This window comes from Schistocerca nitens, chromosome 10 (assembly GCF_023898315.1).
Source record: "Schistocerca nitens isolate TAMUIC-IGC-003100 chromosome 10, iqSchNite1.1, whole genome shotgun sequence".
Taxonomy (NCBI): domain Eukaryota; kingdom Metazoa; phylum Arthropoda; class Insecta; order Orthoptera; family Acrididae; genus Schistocerca; species Schistocerca nitens.
This window is the reverse complement of record NC_064623.1, coordinates 153,547,734-153,568,993: the sequence shown is the minus strand read 5'-3', so window position 1 is coordinate 153,568,993 and position 21,260 is coordinate 153,547,734. Positions and strand designations below refer to the sequence as shown.

Below are 21,260 nucleotides of genomic sequence, written 5' to 3'. Positions count from 1 at the left end.
GCAAGCACGCCCAGCAATCAGTTTCCTAATGGTTTTATATGCCAACAGCGATGCTGTGACCAGCCTCTGTACACTGAGAAACTAAGTTTATTGTTAGTAACGACGTCCACCCCTGTAGCTACGGGCAGAGCACGTCTGACTGCTACGCGGAGTATCTGCTGACAGGACTGGAAAAGGCACAACAGCCTCCTCGTGGGGTAGACTGAGGAGCTACCTGAGGCAACTCCGAGGTCACGGAAACCGACAATGGCCAGGGCGAGCATCTGAACGGTTCTGCGCGGCAGAAGCTGACACTCAGCTGATGGGTGCTGAATGGTGGTAGTGTCAGTACACAGAGCTTAGCTTTGCTCAGTAATAATGTTGTTGTGGTTAACACTGCCATTACGTGCTGATTAAAGTGTAAGCACGGTAGGTGTTTAACTTCTTTTTAACGTTTTAATTCTTTTATAAATACATGTTTTTTTTTAATACTGTTAGAAGGTTTTCACATTAACTGACACGTAATTTTATGTTTCTTTCTGTATATCTGAGAATGGTTGCTGGTCAATTGAAGCTTATTATCACCTAGTTGACACTGCACGGTACTGTGATCGAGACCACTAAAATCGATAATAAATAACACAGATCACCACGCCTCTCGACCGATTACGATGTCTACTCTTACATCTGATGTAAGAATCCACATTTCTTTACCAGTCTCACAATAAGGAGAAATTACTAGTAAGCCTAGCAGATCAACCGAGCTACAAAGGGAAATAAGAGAGCTCATCCCAAACGTCATGCAAAACAAAAGAGAATACGGCAGGCAGTCACAGCGGCAGCCACGTGATGAAAGAGACGAGCGTCAGCCTTACATGACGGGGATCTTGACAGTGGCCTGCTGCATCTTAGCGGGGGCGAGCACGGCCGGGTCCTCCTTGTTGCTGCAGTACGGCAGGGGGAAGCGCCAGCTGTAAAGGCTTCACACAAACCCCACACTCCACTTACTCTCTCGTTTGCACTCACAGGGGAGGCACAGACGTGTCACAGGTGGTACGGACCGGTCTCGAATACTCACAGTTCTGACTCTGTGTACTCACCAATTTTTATGCCACCTGTAACGGTGCTGTGACTCCCCTGGTGGAGGAAGTTTTTTGCAGTGAATGCACAAGACAAATGACCAATGGGATAAATGAGAAATAATTGCAGTTCCTCACAGATGAGACTGGAAGACAGTCAGTGGACAATAAAACTAAAGTTACTCTTCACGGCATACAGTGTGAGCTTTCGTGACCGGTACTTGCATCGTTGTAGATTTTTGTTTGACTGTCACTAGGCTGTAGCCCGAGGGATGTTTCTGCACCCAAAAGTTTGTCTCCTAATGCTCGAGATGTCATTTGAGGCTATAACGACTACGACAGAAATTTTCAACTCGAATGATCTGAACGAACAAAACTCTTTATAATTACTGGCACAACAGTTGAGTCATGATGTAACTGGACTACTGCTTAATATCACAGAGCCATGTCAGCACATGCTACGGGGATTACAGTGTAGAAAAGTTAGTACCATTTGTTATATTAAGCAATAAGACCTACATATTGTCGAATCCTAGTTCCAATTTCGATCCTCTTTCTTTTCTATTAAAGTTGTTTTCGTGCTTTTGACATCTCTGTACATACTGGCAAAGTAATGACTGGACCTTGATAAAGCTAAGTATTAGAGAAATGAAATTAATGATTCTGTGATCCCAGTGCATTCCCTGCACAAATCCATTCCATATGAGGCCAAGTGTACGTACAAACTGCTACAAGAAGCATTAACATTAGGCTGAAAGGACACGTGCAATTTTGTCTGGGTGTCCCAGACAAAATGGATATAACAGATTGCGCAGTGGGACAACGGAACCACAGAATTCATTTCACCAATCCTACAGTTTTATGAAGGTCCAACCATTACTAAAATAAGATCTCCAGAGAGGCCACAGAAATTCAAAAGCACAAAAACAACTTTAAATGAAAAAAAAAGGATCAAAATTAGACAAATTGTGGATCTTTTTCCAAAATAAAACACAGTGGGTCAATTTTTTTGCACTACAAGCTCCATAATGGATGACAGTATGACTCCAATCTTAGGAAATGATCACACGAATTTATTGTGAATACTCCAAGCACAGATATGTATAAACAGTTCCAGCTTGCTGAGCTTGTTTTGAGTTTGAAACTGCTATCTACTAATGATGTTTCCCACATTAGCACATAAAATGTTAGGCACAGAAACATGCCTTAGGCAGTGACCTAATGCCCATGTAACAAAAATCAACAAGGATGACTCTTCAAGCTTTCCTGGCAGATCTGTTCAATATATGGCTCTCCCTATCCTTCTTGCTGTACACTGCCAGTATTTCCTGAAATATTGGAAGAGACCTCAAGGGACACAACATTAGATGTACCCTTCATCATCAAAATTGACAAATTTGTCGGATACTGTCAAAGACAATCTTGGACTCTGAAAGTGAGATGTATACAAGATTCTTTGTGGGTGGAATGGTGTGTGCTAGCCAAGCATGTCGTATCGTGCAAGAGTGATGTGATGAACACCCCTGTGATGATACATGTCTGAGCCAACTGGAAAAATGTGCAACGACAGACTATTGCCTCAGTACACAATAGACGAGAAGACAGAGATCGTATTCAGTTTTGCCTTCAAGGTAAAAAAGACAGTACATCTGCACAGCTGACAGCCTAAGCAGTGCCTGGAAATCAATTTCCAATAAATAAATAAAATGCCTCTCTGAGGATAATATTTCAGGATATTGTGAAGTACATAACAACAGCAGTTGTCTGTTAACAAATTGGTCAGTAGCTCAGCAAATAGCATAATCTGATTGTTAACCATAAACTCATTTGATGATACCGTACTCGCATACTTACTTTTTTCTTAAATTTCATAATTATTACCAAATGTCAGCCTTACATGACGGGGATCTTGACAGTGGCCTGCTGCATCTTAGCGGGGGCGACAATCTTGGAATATGAAATCATCTTTTTAAATAAAATAACATATTTTACTTTTAATTACTCATTGTATGAAAGTAAATTACAATTTGGTACAGGTGTGCAAAATACCTTTTTTTAAAATGAAAGAAAATTATATACACCAATAATATTGTTGATTTTCTGCAAAATTAAAAAGTATTTGATTTGTTATCTGATGTGTGACATTTTTGTACCAAATTTTAATTTATTGTGAATATTCGCATTTTCACATGAATAGTAATTAATAATAAAAGGATGCTATTTTTATTAAAAATATTATTCCATATTTGTTAAGTAGGATTTACATTTGGTAAAAATGACTGAATTCACAAACAGGAAAAGAGGTATGCTACTAGCAGGATTAAAACCAGTGACTCTCCAATTACAATCTGATTATGGAACTTCCGACAAATTCATCACTATACCACAATTGCACTGTACTAAATGGCACTCGGAAATCTTCTAATTTTCAAAGGGGACGTTCTTGAGAATTTTGTGGTACTGCCTTAGAAGGTCCCCTCGTAAGTACAGCCTGAGACCCCATGCTTGCTGCCATTGGATGTTAGAAGGCAATTCCACCGCAGCTTAGTGGACGATCCACCTGAACAACACTTCTGGTTTGGATTCCAGCAGCAGCGACACCTGGTGCACACTCCGACACCCACAGGTCGGTTCCTGGTAGGGGGCATCTGTCTGAAAGCAACTCAGTCTTGTGTATGCAGTTTTCAGATGAGACCTCCACAAGTCCGTTGCAGCGTGGACACCAGCAGATGAAACTTGACAGTGTCGAGCAGTTGGCTCGAGGAAATATTGTAGGGTACATAAAATGTGTTCTGGCAGCTGACTTGAGAGCCATATACTGAACGTAACTAAATGTTGGCTGCAATAGAAGGGCTAAAACTTTTCTTATTTTTGAGAGCGCAATAATAAAAACCAAATACATTAATGCATTCCAAGCATTTTTTTTATTTTAGGCTAAAATACTACCCACACAAGAATGATGTTCCACAATTTGGCTTTAAGTGGAAATAACAAAATTATGAAGCTATTTTATTAAGTGCTTAAACTTAACTACTTCAACAAGTTATTTAGGAGTCATAAAGCACGATATTTTAAGTGGTAAGGAAATTACTACGTAAGGAATGACTGTGTTAGTGCTGACAAAACTGGCAGTAACACAGTGGCACAAAGTACCAGCTAATGCCACACAGGATAGTTAGAGATGGCACACTGCACTTGACACATAAGAAATTATACATCACTAAGAAAGTATCTGTCATGCCGTGTGTTTTTTGACCTTCTACTGTGTCCTTCCACTGTGACAGGTTTCATCAAAATTGGATCAGTTCTGAGGCAGTGAACAAGAACTTCACTGAAGGTGTGTTCAGAAACCGTGAGACAAAACCAGTCGAGCTTCTGCGTCACTTCACAGGAAATGACGCACAGAAATGTTTCTAGCTGAGGGAGGAAGGAATACAGAGAGATGTGAGAACTCAAATGTGTCCTACTTCTGCAGCAATCTCTAACTGAACACATTTGGTAAATATAAAACTTTTCTCCAGTCTCATTTCTTCTGCACAAAACCTCATATCTGGTAGTTTCCTGCAAGCTAAGAGAACATGCCTTTCATAAATTGTTTGTCCTCTCCACAGAACTGGTAAGATTTTGATGAAACTTGTCACAGCAAAAAGACACAGCTCAACACAGACAATGATCACACACCAGGGCAGCACAACAAATAGTTCATTAGTAATTCAAACAGTTTCACTTTGGCTGTGTCAAAGTAGGATGAGTCTACTCATCACACGTATATTGTTTTGTACATTTATACTGATTAAATGCACATTTAAAATTTTTCTGGGTTCTAAATTCTGTAATCAATAAATGACATTTTGTTGTACACCAGCACCTCAAAAGTGTTGCCAGACCAGTATAAACAACAAACATATGCATACCTATGTCAATAACACAAGAACACTTTGTATACAACAACTTGAAAAGCACTTACGTGCTGTGGATGCCCACAGCAAAAGGTGCGATAGCTGTGTTTAAAATCTTTATGATGATAATGAAAGTGTTGATCTAGAAATATTGAAATCCTGCAAATATTTAGCGATATAATTATTACCCTGTACATAACTACGGATGCATGACTGCAGTATGGTCTATTATCTCACAGTAGACAGAAACTGCCTTACCTCTGTGATACACAGTTCATCTTGTGTACATGTTATAAAACTGTACATCACTGAATGGAATGAGAATCACAGTGTTTTTAAAAACACATTTAAACATGACCACCACATAATTATTCTACCAGTTGTGTGTAAAGTACAATGTCACACCTGCCAGTCACACTTCTGATCATATCAGACACTGCCATTGCTGTGAGAAAATGTGGAGTGCCTGTCAGGGTTACTTCTGAGACCACACCTAGATATCTGTGCATGCACTCACCATGTTTTCCACAGTGACAGCAATGTCTGAAATGAACAGGATACGTGTCTGAAGTCATCTAACATTGCACTTAACACACACCTGGTAGAACAAGCATCTCATGGCCTCGTTTACGAGTGCTTTGCAAACACCGTCATTCCCATTGTGTTTAGCATTTTACAGTTTTATAACATGTACACTTGATAATATGTGCACAACAGAGAAAGTCACTTGGTGTTTACCATGAGATTATGGATTATGGACCTTACTGTGGTCCTGTATCCATGATTTAGCCCACTCAATGATGACCAAAAAAGGTCAAATACAGAAAAAATTAGTGCAGTCACTAAGAAAGAGCTTATTTTCAGTTGTTAAGCGAGCTTTTATGTAAAATATGTTCCTGTGAACAATGGCTGAGAAGTGCTCAATTTGTAAGTGTGATGTCATCAGTGACCTACGAGGTGTTGGTGGGAAAGGGACTGGATTAGTAATTGTGGCATCTTGCTGCTTTCTGTAATTCACAGGATATTGTAAAGCCTCGTAATCACTTGGTGGTGAGTTAATGAACGACCAGGAAGTTACTGCACTTCTTTCACCATTAATTATGTTAATGGTAGGCTCTTTCATTCGGGAATGTCTGGCACTCGTAGGGTGCACTGCACTTACTGAAGCCACGCGTCCACAGGTGGGAGTCAATATGTCTGACGGAAAAGGGCTGAACGAGTTCAAATCTAGAACGGTAACCTACATAATGCATTGCAAGTTGTATGTTGAAATTACAGAGAGAGCCCATTTAAGCCTTTGAGCCTCTTCAGGTGTTGCAACATCTGAGTCTGGCATGATGCAGCTGATACACCTCATGCTAAGAAAAGTATTCCAGCCATCCTTATTGTCATACTTGGTACAGGCTCTTCAGTTTAGTAGACAGTTGAGAGCTTCAGTTGTGGAGCTTTCTTGTTACACAATAGCTCACTTAACAGCTGCAAATAAGTATTCACTTAATAAACTGAAAATGACGCTACTAAAAAGCACGAGTTCAGAGAAGTTTTTGTCTACTCACATGAGAGAACTGGACAGGAAATGTTAGTAATATATGGCTGTTTGTATGCTTAAAAGCGAGCACCACTCGAAGGGGAAGGAAGTTGCCTTCCCTGGAAGAATGCTACAGCTGGTATACAGGCTGACAAAGGATCAGACCAGGCTGACAAAGGATCAGTTTCCCTCTAGCAGTGTAGAACAGTGTGTAGAGATTTATGTAGATTCTGCACACATGCATTTCAGGCATTATATTATTAGTAATTTGTATCTGTATTCCATGTAGTGTTAACACATTGTGTGAAAAATAACCACTCCCAGGCACGTCTACATCCTGCGTAGCAACGACACATAAGGTGAGCTGCGGAAGGGTTGGTATAACTTTGTGAAATACCGTTAGTTGCTTCTTGTGACAGTGGGGTAGAGAAAGTTTCCTCAGTTTCCAGGCCAATGAAGGAGGAAACTACATGACCACAATCCGGCAACCTACCTTCCCTCACCTTGTACACACCATCACTGCCCCCACCTTTTCCACCTTTCAACACTCACAGAATACAATTTACTCCTTAATACTGTTCTACTTGCACTTAGATATGGTACACACAGTTAATATTTCTTCTCAATGGACTTCACTTAACAGCAAACATTAATTTTGTACCATTAAAACAGTATCTAAATAATCTGGGAATTTTCCACCCCCTGCAATGTGGAAACTATTAGTCCAACAGAAAAAAATCAATAGGAACTTTCTTGTAGCAAATTTTATGCCATTTAATTTTGAACAGGGAAACACTTACACTAGATGCCAAGTTTTTTCAATTATTCAGTAAAAACTTTTAAAAGTGACCTTCAAATGACCCCCATCCCCAAGCTCACACCCCACCAGTCAGAACTTTTAGTACGTCGTTCATGACACTTCTTCCAGTCACTGTACAAGAATTTATGACTACACAAAATTTTTCCCCTAATTTTCTTTTGTTGACTGTACTAGTTAAGTGCTAGGTTAAAACTATATATTTTTCTATGTTGCTACACTGACACTGTTTATAATCATCATAAATGTTTTACACCTATCACGTTGTTTGATGTGGATGTGCACAGTATGCAACTGTTCTTATTTTTCAACTTAAGTGTATACAAAGTATTCTCGTGTTATCGACATATGCACACATATGTTTGTTTGTTTTATCATCTGTATCAGATATCACCGACAATTGGCTGTACGCCCGAAGATTGGCGAATAAATATTTTTGAAGTGCAGTTCATCACACCAGATTTTCACAAATGTGTTATGTCATCAGTTTAATAGTGCTTCTAGTCTCTACTGTGCAGATCTTTGTTTAAGCAGAAACTGAAGAAATAATCTCAAAAGATCCTCGTAACATACTGTACCCTGAATGATTTTTTATTGTCCAGTGCAGTGTGTGTTGATACGAAACTTCCCAGTAGATTAAAACTGTGTGCCATACTGCGCCTCAAACTCGGGAACTTTATATTTTGCGAACAAGTGTTCTACTTACTCAGCTACCCGAGGATGACTCACAACTGGTCCTCCCAACTCTACTTCAGCCAGTACCTAGGAATGTAGGAAACGAGGTACTGGCGGAAGTAAAGCTGTGAGCACAGGTCGTGAGTCACACTCGAACAGCTCAGTCGGCAGAGAACTCGCTCACAAAAGGCAAAGGTCCCGAGTTTGAGTCGCAGTCCAGCACATAGATTTAATCTACCAGGAAGAAGCATATTGTATATTGTCTACATCATCCTCCGTCCTTCCCACCGTCAGTATTACTACTATCTGCTCCACCTACTACAAGTATCATTGCCACATCACATTAACTTATCACTGGTGGATATCATCACAATTATAATGACCATTACTCTCGTACCGACGCAATGGTACCGTACCAGTCAGAGGGGAGGTTTCCGACCGCATGCCGCCACGTTACATACTCTTAACGTACTGGGAGAGGAGGACGGTACCTGGCAATCTTGGCATCCGAGTCGTCCGTCTTGGCGGCAGAGCAGCAGCGGTGGCAGAGCGCGGCGATCAGGCCGGCACGCCACACGAGGCAGCACACCAGGTCGACGACGAGCAGCGCCAGCAGCAGTGCCGCCACCACCAGCACCACGATGGCCGCAGAGCTCATCTGACCCTCACTGCCGTCCTCCACATTTGCGACGCCTGTGCCGAGGAATCGTCACGACAGTTTAGGCTCCCGCGACAAGCGGTACGGTACTGGCAGCAGCATCCTCGAAATGGCATCCGGACATCCCCCGTTCCAGAATAGAACGTATCCCGAAGGGCACTTTCCCTGCCCGATTAAAACTCTGTATCGTATTGAAATATTGATACGACTGTTAAAGTATAGTGAATTACATAAATTTATGTCAGGCTCTGGCCCTAACTTACACTTACTGTGTACGGATCCACGAGGGGCGTGCGGGGGTTGGGGGAAGGATGTGGCAGGGGGCAAATAGACACACATGTCTGTTTGTGTCTGTATGTATGCAGATGGATATGTGTGTGTGTGTGTGTGTGTGAGTGAGTGTATACCTTTCTTTTTTTCCCAATAAGGTAAGTCTTTCCGCTCCTCGGATTGGAATGACTCCTTACCCTCTCCCTTAAAACCCATATCCTTTCGTCTTTCCCTCTCCTTCCTTCTTTCCTGATGAAGCAACCGTGGGTTGCGAAAGCTTGAATTTTGTGTGTGTGTTTCTGTTTGTTAGTGTCTCTATCAACATACCAACGCTTTTGATTGGTAAGTTACATCATCTTTGTTTTATATATATACACTCCTGGAAATGGAAAAAAGAACACATTGACACCGGTGTGTCAGACCCACCATACTTGCTCCGGACACTGCGAGAGGGCTGTACAAGCAATGATCACACGCACGGCACAGCGGACACACCAGGAACCGCGGTGTTGGCCGTCGAATGGCGCTAGCTGCGCAGCATTTGTGCACCGCCGCCGTCAGTGTCAGCCAGTTTGCCGTGGCATACGGAGCTCCATCGCAGTCTTTAACACTGGTAGCATGCCGCGACAGCGTGGACGTGAACCGTATGTGCAGTTGACGGACTTTGAGCGAGGGCGTATAGTGGGCATGCGGGAGGCCGGGTGGACGTACCGCCGAATTGCTCAACACGTGGGGCGTGAGGTCTCCACAGTACATCGATGTTGTCGCCAGTGGTCGGCGGAAGGTGCATGTGCCCGTCGACCTGGGACCGGACCGCAGCGACGCACGGATGCACGCCAAGACCGTAGGATCCTAAGCAGTGCCGTAGGGGACCGCACCGCCACTTCCCAGCAAATTAGGGACACTGTTGCTCCTGGGGTATCGGCGAGGACCATTCGCAACCGTCTCCATGAAGCTGGGCTACGGTCCCGCACACCGTTAGGCCGTCTTCCGCTCACGCCCCAACATCGTGCAGCCCGCCTCCAGTGGTGTCGCGACAGGCGTGAATGGAGGGACGAATGGAGACGTGTCGTCTTCAGCGATGAGAGTCGCTTCTGCCTTGGTGCCAATGATGGTCGTATGCGTGTTTGGCGCCGTGCAGGTGAGCGCCACAATCAGGACTGCATACGACCGAGGCACACAGGGCCAACACCCGGCATCATGGTGTGGGGAGCGATCTCCTACACTGGCTGTACACCACTGGTGATCGTCGAGGGGACACTGAATAGTGCACGGTACATCCAAACCGTCATCGAACCCATCGTTCTACCATTCCTAGACCGGCAAGGGAACTTGCTGTTCCAACAGGACAATGCACGTCCGCATGTATCCCGTGCCACCCAACGTGCTCTAGAAGGTGTAAGTCAACTACCCTGGCCAGCAAGATCTCCGGATCTGTCCCCCATTGAGCAAGTTTGGGACTGGATGAAGCGTCGTCTCACGCGGTCTGCACGTCCAGCACGAACGCTGGTCCAACTGAGGCGCCAGGTGGAAATGGCATGGCAAGCCGTTCCACAGGACTACATCCAGCATCTCTACGATCGTCTCCATGGGAGAATAGCAGCCTGCATTGCTGCGAAAGGTGGATATACACTGTACTAGTGCCGACATTGTGCATGCTCTGTTGCCTGTGGTTCTGTCAGTGTGATCATGTGATGTATCTGACCCCAGGAATGTGTCAATAAAGTTTCCCCTTCCTGGGACAATGAATTCACGGTGTTCTTATTTCAATTTCCAGGAGTGTATATAAAATAGAAAGAAACATTCCACATGGGAAAAATATATTAAAAACAGAGATTCCATGACCTACCAAACGGGAAAGCGCTGGTAGATAGGCACAATAAAAAACACACAAACACACACACAAAATTTCTAGCTTTCGCAACCCCCGGTTGCTTCGTCAGGAAAGAGGGAAGGAGAGGGAAAGATGAAAGGATGTGGGTTTTAAGGGAGAGGGTAAGGAGTCATTCCAATCCCGGGAGCGGAAAGACTTACCTTAGGGGGAAAAAAGGACGGGTATACACTCGCGCGCGCACACACACACATATCCATCCACACATATACAGACACAAGCAGACATATTTAAAGACAAAGAGTTTGGGCAGAGATGTCAGTCGAGGCAGAAGTGCAGAGGCAAAGATGTTGTTGAATGACAGGTGAGGTATGAGTGGCGGCAACTTGAAATTAGCGGAGATTGAGGCCTGGTGGGTAACGGGAAGAGAGGATATATTGAAGAGCAAGTTCCCATCTCCGGAGTTCGGATAGGTTGGTGTTGGTGGGAAGTATCCAGATAACCCGGACGGTGCAGCACTGTGCCAAGATGTGCTGGCCGTGCACCAAGGCATGTTTAGCCACAGGGTGATCCTCATTACCAACAAACACTGTCTGCCTGTGTCCATTCATGCAAATTGACAGTTTGTTGCTGGTCATTCCCACATAGAATGCATCACAGTGTAGGCAGGTCAGTTGGTAAATCACGTGGGTGCTTTCACACGTGGCTCTGCCTTTGATCGTGTACAACTTCCGGGTTACAGGACTGCAGTAGGTGGTGGTGGGAGGGTGCATGGGACAGGTTTTACACCGGGGGCGGTTGCAAGGGTAGGAGCCAGAGGGTAGGTTAGGTGGACGGCGGAAAGACACTCTTGGTGGAGTGGGCAGGATATCATGAAGGATGGATCTCATTTCGGGGCAGGATTTGAGGAAGTCGTATCCCTGCTGGAGAGCCACATTCAGAGTCTGATCCAGTCCCGGGAAGTATCCTGTCACAAGTGGGGCACTTTTGGGGTTCTTCTGTGAGAGGTTCTGGGTTTGAGGGGATGAGGAAGTGGCTCTCGTTATTTTCTTCTGTACCAGGTCGGGAGGGTAGTTGCGGGATGCGAAAGCTGTTTTCAGGTTGTTGGTGTAATGGTTCAGGGATTCAGGACTGGAGCAGATTCGTTTGCCACAAAGGCCTAGGCTGTAGGGAAGGGACCGTTTGATATGGAATGGGTGGCAGCTGTCATAATGGAGGTACTGTTGCTTGTTGGTGGGTTTGATGTGGACGGATGTGTGAAGCTGGCCATTGGACAGATGGAGGTCAACGTCAAGGAAAGTGGCATGGGATTTGGAGTAGGACCAGGTGAATCTGATGGAACCAAAGGAGTTGAGGTTGGAGAGGAAATTCTGGAGTTCTTCTTCACTGTGAGTCCAGATCATGAAGATGTCATCAATATATCTGTACCAAACTTTGGGTTGGCAGGCTTGGGTAACCAAGAAGGCTGCCTCTAAGCGACCCATAAATAGGTTGGCGTACGAGGGGGCCATCCTGGTACCCATGGCTGTTCCCTTTAATTGTTGGTATGTCTGGCCTTCAAAACTGAAGAAGTTGTGAGTCAGGATGAAGCTGGGTAAGGTGATGAGGAAAGAGGTTTTAGGTAGGGTGGCAGGTGATCGGCGTGAAAGGAAGTGCTCCATTCGTAACCTCTTGGTTCATCCCTATGAAATCCCCAAACCACCTTCCCTACCCTCTGGCTCCTACCCTTGCAACCGCCCCCGGTGTAAAACCTGTCCCATGCAACCTCCCACCACCACCTACTGCAGTCCTGTAACCCGGAAGGTGTACAAGATCAAAGGCAGAGCCACGTGTGAAAGCACCCACGTGATTTACCAACTGACCTGCCTACACTGTGATGCATTCTATGTGGGAATGACCAGCAACAAACCCACATCCTTTCATCTTTCCCTCTTTCCTGACGACGCAACCGGGAGTTGCGAAAGCTAGAAATTTTGAGTGTGTGTTTTTTATTGTGCCTATCTACCAGCGCTTTCCCGTTTGGTATATATATCTACAAACAAAGATGATGTGACTTACCAAACGAAAGCGCTAGCTCGTCGATAGACACACAAACAAACACAAACATACACACAAAATTCAAGCTTTCGCAACAAACTGTTGCCTCATCAGGAAAGAGGGAAGGAGAGGGAAAGACGAAAGGATGTGGGTTTTAAGGGAGAGTGTAAGGAGTCATTCCAATCCCGGGAGCAGAAAGACTTACCTTAGGGGGAAAAAAGGACGGGTATACACTCGCACACACACACATATCCATCCACACATATCCAGACAAAAGTAGACACACACACACACACACACACACACACACACACACACACACACACACACACACACACACACACACTTGGGAGGGGGTATATGGCATCTGGCTCTGCTGAAGCTGAATGACCATAAAAGGAAATGGATCTAGAGTGCCATTGGAGGACACAGTATCACTGCAGTATAGTGCTCGCATAGAGGGCAGACCATGTGTCTCGTCACATGAATACACCAGCCAATATTGTTCCTCGTGGTCACTATAAACACGGCCACTCAGGGAATGATAAGTCAGTTCTATGTGCATGTTTGATATTGCCAGTTACTACTATCACTGTACCATGGATTATTCGATAACATTCTCACTTGGCACTTGGTCATGATTTGGACTTTGTCTCTCTTTGCTCTTGGCCTGTTGACATCTCCAGACAATCAGAGTGAACCACTGGGCTTTCTCGTGATGACTAATGGAGTAATCCTTGTGGAGTGGCCCATGAGATAGAGTTCACCAGCTCAATAACGCTAGGAACCTGGATATGATCTAGCTCCTGCTTCACAGCAGCACGTAATATAATCAGATTGGTCTGGCATGGTAAAACACAGCACAGGGTCCAACCAAAGGGTGATTGCATCTCAAAGACTGAGACTCACCCAAAATCCTGCTGAAACAAAGATGAAAACGCAGCGCAGAGATCGTCCAGTTTCTGGTAAGGAAATGTAGTTGATACAACCTTCACGTCATCAGGATCAGAAAACCCAAAAATGTCAATGTCAAAAATGTTGGTAGCAAGTGGGTGGTCAACTGCAAATAACTTGATGAGCCACATAACGCTTCTGTAGGCCGCAGTGATCAAGAACTGCCCACGAAGAGAACTGCCCCTGCAGAACATCAAATGCCACAAGGATGGTGACAAGGTGGGTGAGCCCAGTTGTGCATACACATCTGCTTTATAAAAGAAATGGTGGTCCCTGTGTAAACCCAGAAACAGACTTCGTGGTGACAAATGTGCAACGTGAGAAACAATTTCAGGGTGAGGGGTCACTTGGAGGGACTATCGACGGTGTCCTGGTACACGCATGGGGCAGCATGGGAGCGGGTTGCACGGCTTCAACACACTAATCAGAGAATCCCCTCATTGGCACAGCACGTGGAGAACTAGCTGTGGTAAAGGGTACATTCCGTCACACACTGTACGGTAGCTTGCCGAGTATGTATGTAGATGTGGATGTAGACTCCCAGCAATACAGACAGTCTGTACAGGAATGACTGGAAAAAAACTGTGGGAACAAAGGTAGAGGCCCACATGACCATCGATGAGAGGAGGCTCAAACACACATGTCGGACAATGACGAATCACAATGTTGCTGCAACGTGAGGGTCGCCCTACGCCTGCGGCACAGGTTTGTAACATGTCGTGGTGCATTAACTGCTGCAAGTTATGACCTCATCACGGCTCATTTGTTGGCAATCCGCACAATTATCAACAAAAGTGTGATGCACAGGGTATCCTCTACCAGTGGGTTACGCAGTTTCAATGCCGCTGTGCAGACCTCAGGATCTGGCACCAGCTGAACCACAACACCATGAATCGAGGAGTCCAAATACAAAGCCTAGCAGCCACAATTGGCACAAATGAAATCTCATTTGCGGCTGAAACCTTGCAAGCACCAGTGACCCTGCACTAGTACGATTGTCGAGGTTGTTTGTGGTGTCGGTGAAACTCGAGACTACCAGGTTGATAACAATGCGAATAGTAAATAGTCAGCAGACCACATATTGCACGACAGGGTCAGATAGAGGTGCCAATATGTGGATGAGAAAATGTGTGATGGCCATGATACAAACAACAATCGCTGCAATGAATCATCCTTGATTTGTAATGCCATGAGACATTGCTTCATTTGATGCAAATTTGTGTCCCTGTCCACTGTTGTATCACTGAAAGGTAGAAAATGGAGACATCAACTGTGGAGGGCACTAAGGCCTGAGATAAGTCGCCTCGTGGACTCAAAGTTTGTCCACTTGGAGCTGAAGCAACTTTTGTATCTGAAACTCCCAATGTTGCATTCGCTGCTGATGGTACTCCAGCAGGCAACCAATTTAGTGTGACTTCAACCGAATATCTTCTGTTTTCCTCAGCGCCAATGCTATATCTGCATGTATTGGAACACACTGCAGAACTCATGAGAGGAACGGGTGAAGCCACAAGACAGAAGGGCTGACTGCAGAATACAACACAACCAGAGCAGTATTTGAGCTAACCGAGGTCAACTGACAGTGGCCGGGACACAGACGAGGACAAGCCCAAAGTAACCTATACGACAATGAGATACAAAGAGGAAACCTTCACCACAACGGTGTCAACAGGCCGAATCGTCACTAGAGAGAAAGAATGAGTGCCGAGTGAGGCTGTTATCGAACAGTCCGTAGTACAGCAACGAAAGTAACTGACAATATCAGATATCGAGAAGAGACCTGACTGGCCATTCACCAGGTGGATGTATTTGTACCAGTTGTAAGGAACACTACCAGCCAGTGTATTCTCGTGGTGAGATGGGTGGCACGCTCTCTGTGTGCAAGTGTAGCACTGCGGCAATATTGTCCACTCTAACAGTCATCTAGGATCGTTTCCACTGTCAGACATTCGACTTCTGCAGAGCCAGATACCACACGACAGTAAGATGCAAATGGCCGGCCAACTTTGGTGACTCCAAGATGCTCGTTCCCAGACAACTGCTCTTCGTCAAAGTCGTTTCTGTCAGTGGACTTCCCTATTTTGGGCCCATGTTGTCTCTAGAATGATTCCGCATTCATCTATGATCCACTCGTATGTACTTTCCTTACTGTGTTATGTACACGAAATGCCAAAAGTCTGCATTCAGTCTTGCGGTTGGCAGTGGTCATAATGGTTTGGCTCATCAGTGTATGTTGCAAGTACTGTATACTGGGAAAAGAAATAAATACGAAAGTAAAAATTGCCTCAAATACTTTCAGTAAACTACACTTCCAGCGAGTCCAAAATGGAAAGTTAATAGTCAGTGCGTAACATAAATTTTGACTTACAGCAGTAAGATACGGTCTTGCTCATAAAAAAATGGAGAGGTATATGCTAAGGTGTATTAGGAGAGACAGGAAAACTCACAAAAGAATAAGACAACAAACTGAAGTGGAAGATATAATAGTGATTTTAATGAAAAAAATGAAACCACACAAGATACAAATGGCAGACAAAACAAGCAAGTTCTTTGCTGGATTCTGAGAGATAAAAAATGATCTAAGAGATGACCCTAATGGAAGGAAGGTAGATGACATTAGAAAACACACAAGAGTGAAATAGATGGGTGCAGTCAAACACCATAACGTGACAAGAAGCGTGCAAAATCAAATGGCTTCTACTGCTGATGATATGCTGTAATGGAGTCTATGCTCAGTACACCTTAAGAGTCTTTTCTTAGAACTGATGTCCTTAACATTATGGTGTTCCAAAATCAGCTGGTGGCTTTGCAATGAAAATGAGACAAGAATTATTGTATCAGGATTACCTGGATGCATTTCAGGGATGCTGCAGCTTTGCTTAGATGCTAACCGCTTTCCATTTACAAATTTATATTTTGTCTGTTGGTAGAACTAATTTCATTCTTAATTCTAGAGTTAATAAAAAAGAAATACCAATGGTTAGTACTTATGAAGCAGTTCCAGTAGCTTTTAACAGCTGATTCGGCACAAACATTGCACAAGAAATACTGGTGTGATTACAATTAGTAAGTGACAAGTCTGAATCATATTTCCTATGTCCATTAACAGTTATATTACAAGACAATAAAACCATTTTAATTAATTCAGATGCAACAGTATAACGAATTCTAGACGTATAACTAAATTCTTAACAAGAAGTTGTCTTCATTTGAAAGAGGAAAATATTATGTGATCGTCTTTCCATTAAAATGTGAAAAGCTAAAAGCCATAGCAAATCTCTGGCAGTGACGATGATTAAACACAAAGAGCAGAGTGACAAGTGTGTCTTATTAATCTGGTACCCAGCAATATTACTCAACGATATAAATGTAGACTTTTGTCTACCACTGAAAACTAAAATAATAAAAGTTTTACAAACAACTATTTTGCTGCTTCAAGTCAAGTTTAATGACAATGTTTAGTTTGGCACAAAATGTTTCACCAGCATTCTGTCATCATCTATTAATTATACATTATTTTGTATGACTAGAGAGTGTGAAGTTTTTATTGTTGAGTGTGTTAATGAGGTTAGGTGGTGTAGTCTTGTCAGTTATATTATGATAACATACTTTGCAGTATCTATCGCACAGACTGAAAGCAAGGGGAAACTACAGCCGTAATTATTCCCGAGGACATGCAGCTTTACTGTATGATTAAATGATGATGGCGTCCTCTTGGGTAAAATATTCGGGAGGTAAAATAGTCCCCCATTCGGATCTCCGGGCGGGGACTACTCAAGAGGACGTCGATATCAGGAGAAAGAAAACTGGCATTCTACGGATCGGAGCGTGGAATGTCGGATCCCTTAATCGGGCAGGTAGGTTAGAAAATTTAAAAAGGGAAATGGATACGTTAAAGTTAGATAAAGTGGGAATTAGTGAAGTTCGGTGGCAGGAGAAACAAGACTTTTGGTCAGGTGATTACAGTGTTATAAATACAAAATCAAATAGTGGTAATGCAGGAGTAGGTTTAATAATGAATAGGAAAATAGGAGTGCGGGTTAGCTACTACAAACAGCATAGTGAACGCATTATTGTGGCCAAGATAGACACAAAGCCCATGCCTACTACAGTAGTACAAGTTTATATGCCAACTAGCTCTGCAGATGATGAAGAAATTGATGAAATGTATGACGAGATAAAAGAAATTATTCAGGTAGTGAAGGGAGACGAAAATTTAATAGTCATGGGTGACTGGAATTCGTCAGTAGGAAAAGGGAGAGAAGGAAACATAGTAGGTGAATATGGATTGGGGGGAAGAAATGAAAGAGGAAGCCACCTTGTAGAATTTTGCACAGAGCATAACTTAATCATAGCTAACACTTGGTTCAAGAATCATAAAAGAAGGTTGTATACCTGGAAGAATCCTGGAGATACTAAAAGGTATCCGATAGATTATATAATGGTAAGACAGAGATTTAGGAACCAGGTTTTAAATTGTAAGACATTTCCAGGGGCAGATGTGGATTCTGACCACAATCTATTGGTTATGAACTGCAGATTGAAACTGAAGAAACTGCAAAAAGGTGGGAATTTAAGGAGATGGGACCTGGATAAACTGAAAGAACCAGAGGTTGTAGAGAGTTTCAGGGAGAGCATAAGGGAACAATTGACAGGAATGGGGGAAAGAAATACAGTAGAAGAAGAATGGGTAGCTTTGAGGGATGAAGTAGTGAAGGCAGCAGAGGATCAAGTAGGTAAAAAGACGAGGGCTAATAGAAATCCTTGGGTAACAGAAGAAATATTGAATTTAATTGATGAAAGGAGAAAATATAAAAATGCAGTAAATGAAGCAGGCAAAAAGGAATACAAACATCTCAAAAATGAGATTGACAGGAAGTGCAAAATGGCTAAGCAGGGATGGCTAGAGGACAAATGTAAGGATGTAGAGGCTTGTCTCACTATGGGTAAGATAGATACTGCCTACAGGAAAATTAAAGAGACCTTTGGAGAGAAGAGAACCACTTGTATGAATATCAAGAGCTCAGATGGCAACCCAGTTCTAAGCAAAGAAGGGAAGGCAGAAAGGTGGAAGGAGTATATAGAGGGTTTATACAAGGGCGATGTACTTGAGGACAATATTATGGAAATGGAAGAGGATGTAGATGAAGTGGGAGATAAGATACTGTGTGAAGAGTTTGACAGAGCACTGAAAGACCTGAGTCGAAACAAGGCCCCGGGAGTAGACAACATTCCATTAGAACTACTGATGGCCTTGGGAGAGCCAGTCATGACAAAACTCGACCATCTGGTGAGCAAGATGTATGAGACAGGCGAAATACCCACAGACTTCAAGAAGAATATAATAATTCCAATCCCAAAGAAAGCAGCTGTTGACAGATGTGAAAATTACCGAACTATCAGTTTAATAAGTCACAGCTGCAAAATACTAACGCGAATTATTTACAGACGAATGGAAAAACTGGTAGAAGCGGACCTTGGGGATGATCAGTTTGGATTCCGTAGAAATGTTGGAACACATGAGGCAATACTAACCTTACGACTTATCTTAGAAGAAAGATTAAGAAAAGGCAAACCTACGTTTCTAGCATTTGTAGACTTAGAGAAAGCTTTTGACAACGTTAACTGGAATACTCTCTTTCAAATTCTGAAGGTGGCAGGGGTAAAATACAGGGAGCGAAAGGCTATTTACAATTTGTACAGAAACCAGATGGCAGTTATAAGAGTTGAGGGACATGAAAGGGAAGCAGTGGTTGGGAAGGGAGTGAGACAGGGTTGTAGCCTCTCCCCGACGTTATTCAATCTGTATATTGAGCAAGCAGTAAAGGAAACAAAAGAAAAATTCGGAGTAGGTATTAAAATTCATGGAGAAGAAGTAAAAACTTTGAGGTTCGCCGATGACATTGTAATTCTGTCAGAGACAGCAAAAGACTTGGAAGAGCAGTTGAACGGAATGGACAGTGTCTTGAAAGGAGGATATAAGATGAACATCAAAAAAAGCAAAACGAGGATAATGGAATGTAGTCAAATTAAATCGGGTGATGCTGAGGGGATTAGATTAGGAAATGAGACACTTAAAGTAGTAAAGGAGTTTTGCTATTTAGGGAGTAAAATAACTGATGATGGTCGAAGTAGAGAGGATATAAAATGTAGACTGGCAATGGCAAGGAAATCGTTTCTGAAGAAGAGAAATTTGTTAACATCGAGTATAGATTTAAGTGTCAGGAAGTTGTTTCTGAAAGTATTTGTATGGAGTGTAGCCACGTATGGAAGTGAAACATGGACGATAACTAGTTTGGACAAGAAGAGAATAGAAGCTTTCGAAATGTGGTGCTACAGAAGAATGCTGAAGATAAGGTGGGTAGATCACGTAACTAATGAGGAGGTATTGAATAGGATTGGGGAGAAGAGAAGTTTGTGGCACAACTTGAGTAGAAGAAGGGATCGGTTGGTAGGACATGTTTTGAGGCATCAAGGGATCACAAATTTAGCATTGGAGGGCAGCGTGGAGGGTAAAAATCGTAGAGGGAGACCAAGAGATCAATACACTAAGCAGATTCAGAAGGATGTAGGTTGCAGTAGGTACTGGGAGATGAAGAAGCTTGCACAGGATAGAGTAGCATGGAGAGCTGCATCAAACCAGTCTGAGGACTGAAGACCACAACAACAACAACATCGCACAAACTACTAAAGAACAACAACATAGCTTATACTTTCACAGAGCTATGTCAGTAACAGTGTAAGCTATGCTATTGTTTTGTTCAGTGCTCTAATACCCAAACCTAGTCAGATCGGAACCAAATGTTGTGTCGATAGAGTATCAACCAAAACACCAATTTTTTTTATACTGTGTGCTCTTGTCCAGTAGAACACGCGTAAATGGTAATTAAAAGTAACACCAGAACTATGGAGTATACGAAATTCGTACCTGTGAGGTTTGCATGCAAAGATCTCTAGTAGACGAACTGATAGAGCGACAGATCGTCGTAGTAAAGATCTCAAGTTCGAAACCCACTAATAGCACTTTTTTTTAACAATTTATGTGAGAAATTGTTATATGGGAGAACATTTTTCTGACATGTAAAAGGAAGTTTCTGAAATATCTGCACTAGCAGAACAGAAATGCAGAAAACACCAAGTCCGAAACAAAACAAAACAAAACAATAATACAATCTCCAAAAGAACAACAACCGTCACCAATATACAGTAACAAATAATAACAGAGAAGACCCGAATCTTCATGGGGAGAGATCACAACAAAGCAATTCTACAATGTCAAGATGTTCGTCGACTGTACCAAGTCCATCTGCAAGAGTTCAGCCAGCTAGGAGAGGCATCTGACTATGGCTGCAGAGTGGCAGCTCGGTATACTTCCAAGTGGTGCATCGAACTGCCCTTTGTCGGCAGTGCACTGCCCTATAAAGCACTGCCCTATGAATTTGCCGGCACTATTTGTGATCACGTGCCTGATGCATAAAAGTAGTTCCTGGGCTAGCTGTGACCTCTGGTGAAGCTGTTTTGCAGGCTCCACGT

General features: G+C 43.2%; 1 protein-coding gene across 4 annotated transcripts in view; it reads right to left on the bottom strand.

Moving 5' to 3' along the window:
* The window catches only part of LOC126210322 (fasciclin-2), a 998,930-nt gene that overhangs the window by 21,190 nt on the left and 956,480 nt on the right, over positions 1-21,260 (bottom strand). For 2 of the 4 annotated variants that reach the window (XM_049939521.1, XM_049939522.1), the window contains exons 15-16: positions 8,469-8,670; positions 855-959 (exon numbers count right to left, since the gene is read on the bottom strand). In XM_049939521.1, the coding sequence (XP_049795478.1) occupies positions 855-959; positions 8,469-8,670 (307 nt within the window). The remainder of the gene's footprint in view (positions 1-854; positions 960-8,468; positions 8,671-21,260) is intronic. The other 2 variants (XM_049939523.1, XM_049939524.1) reach the window with 1 other exon arrangement.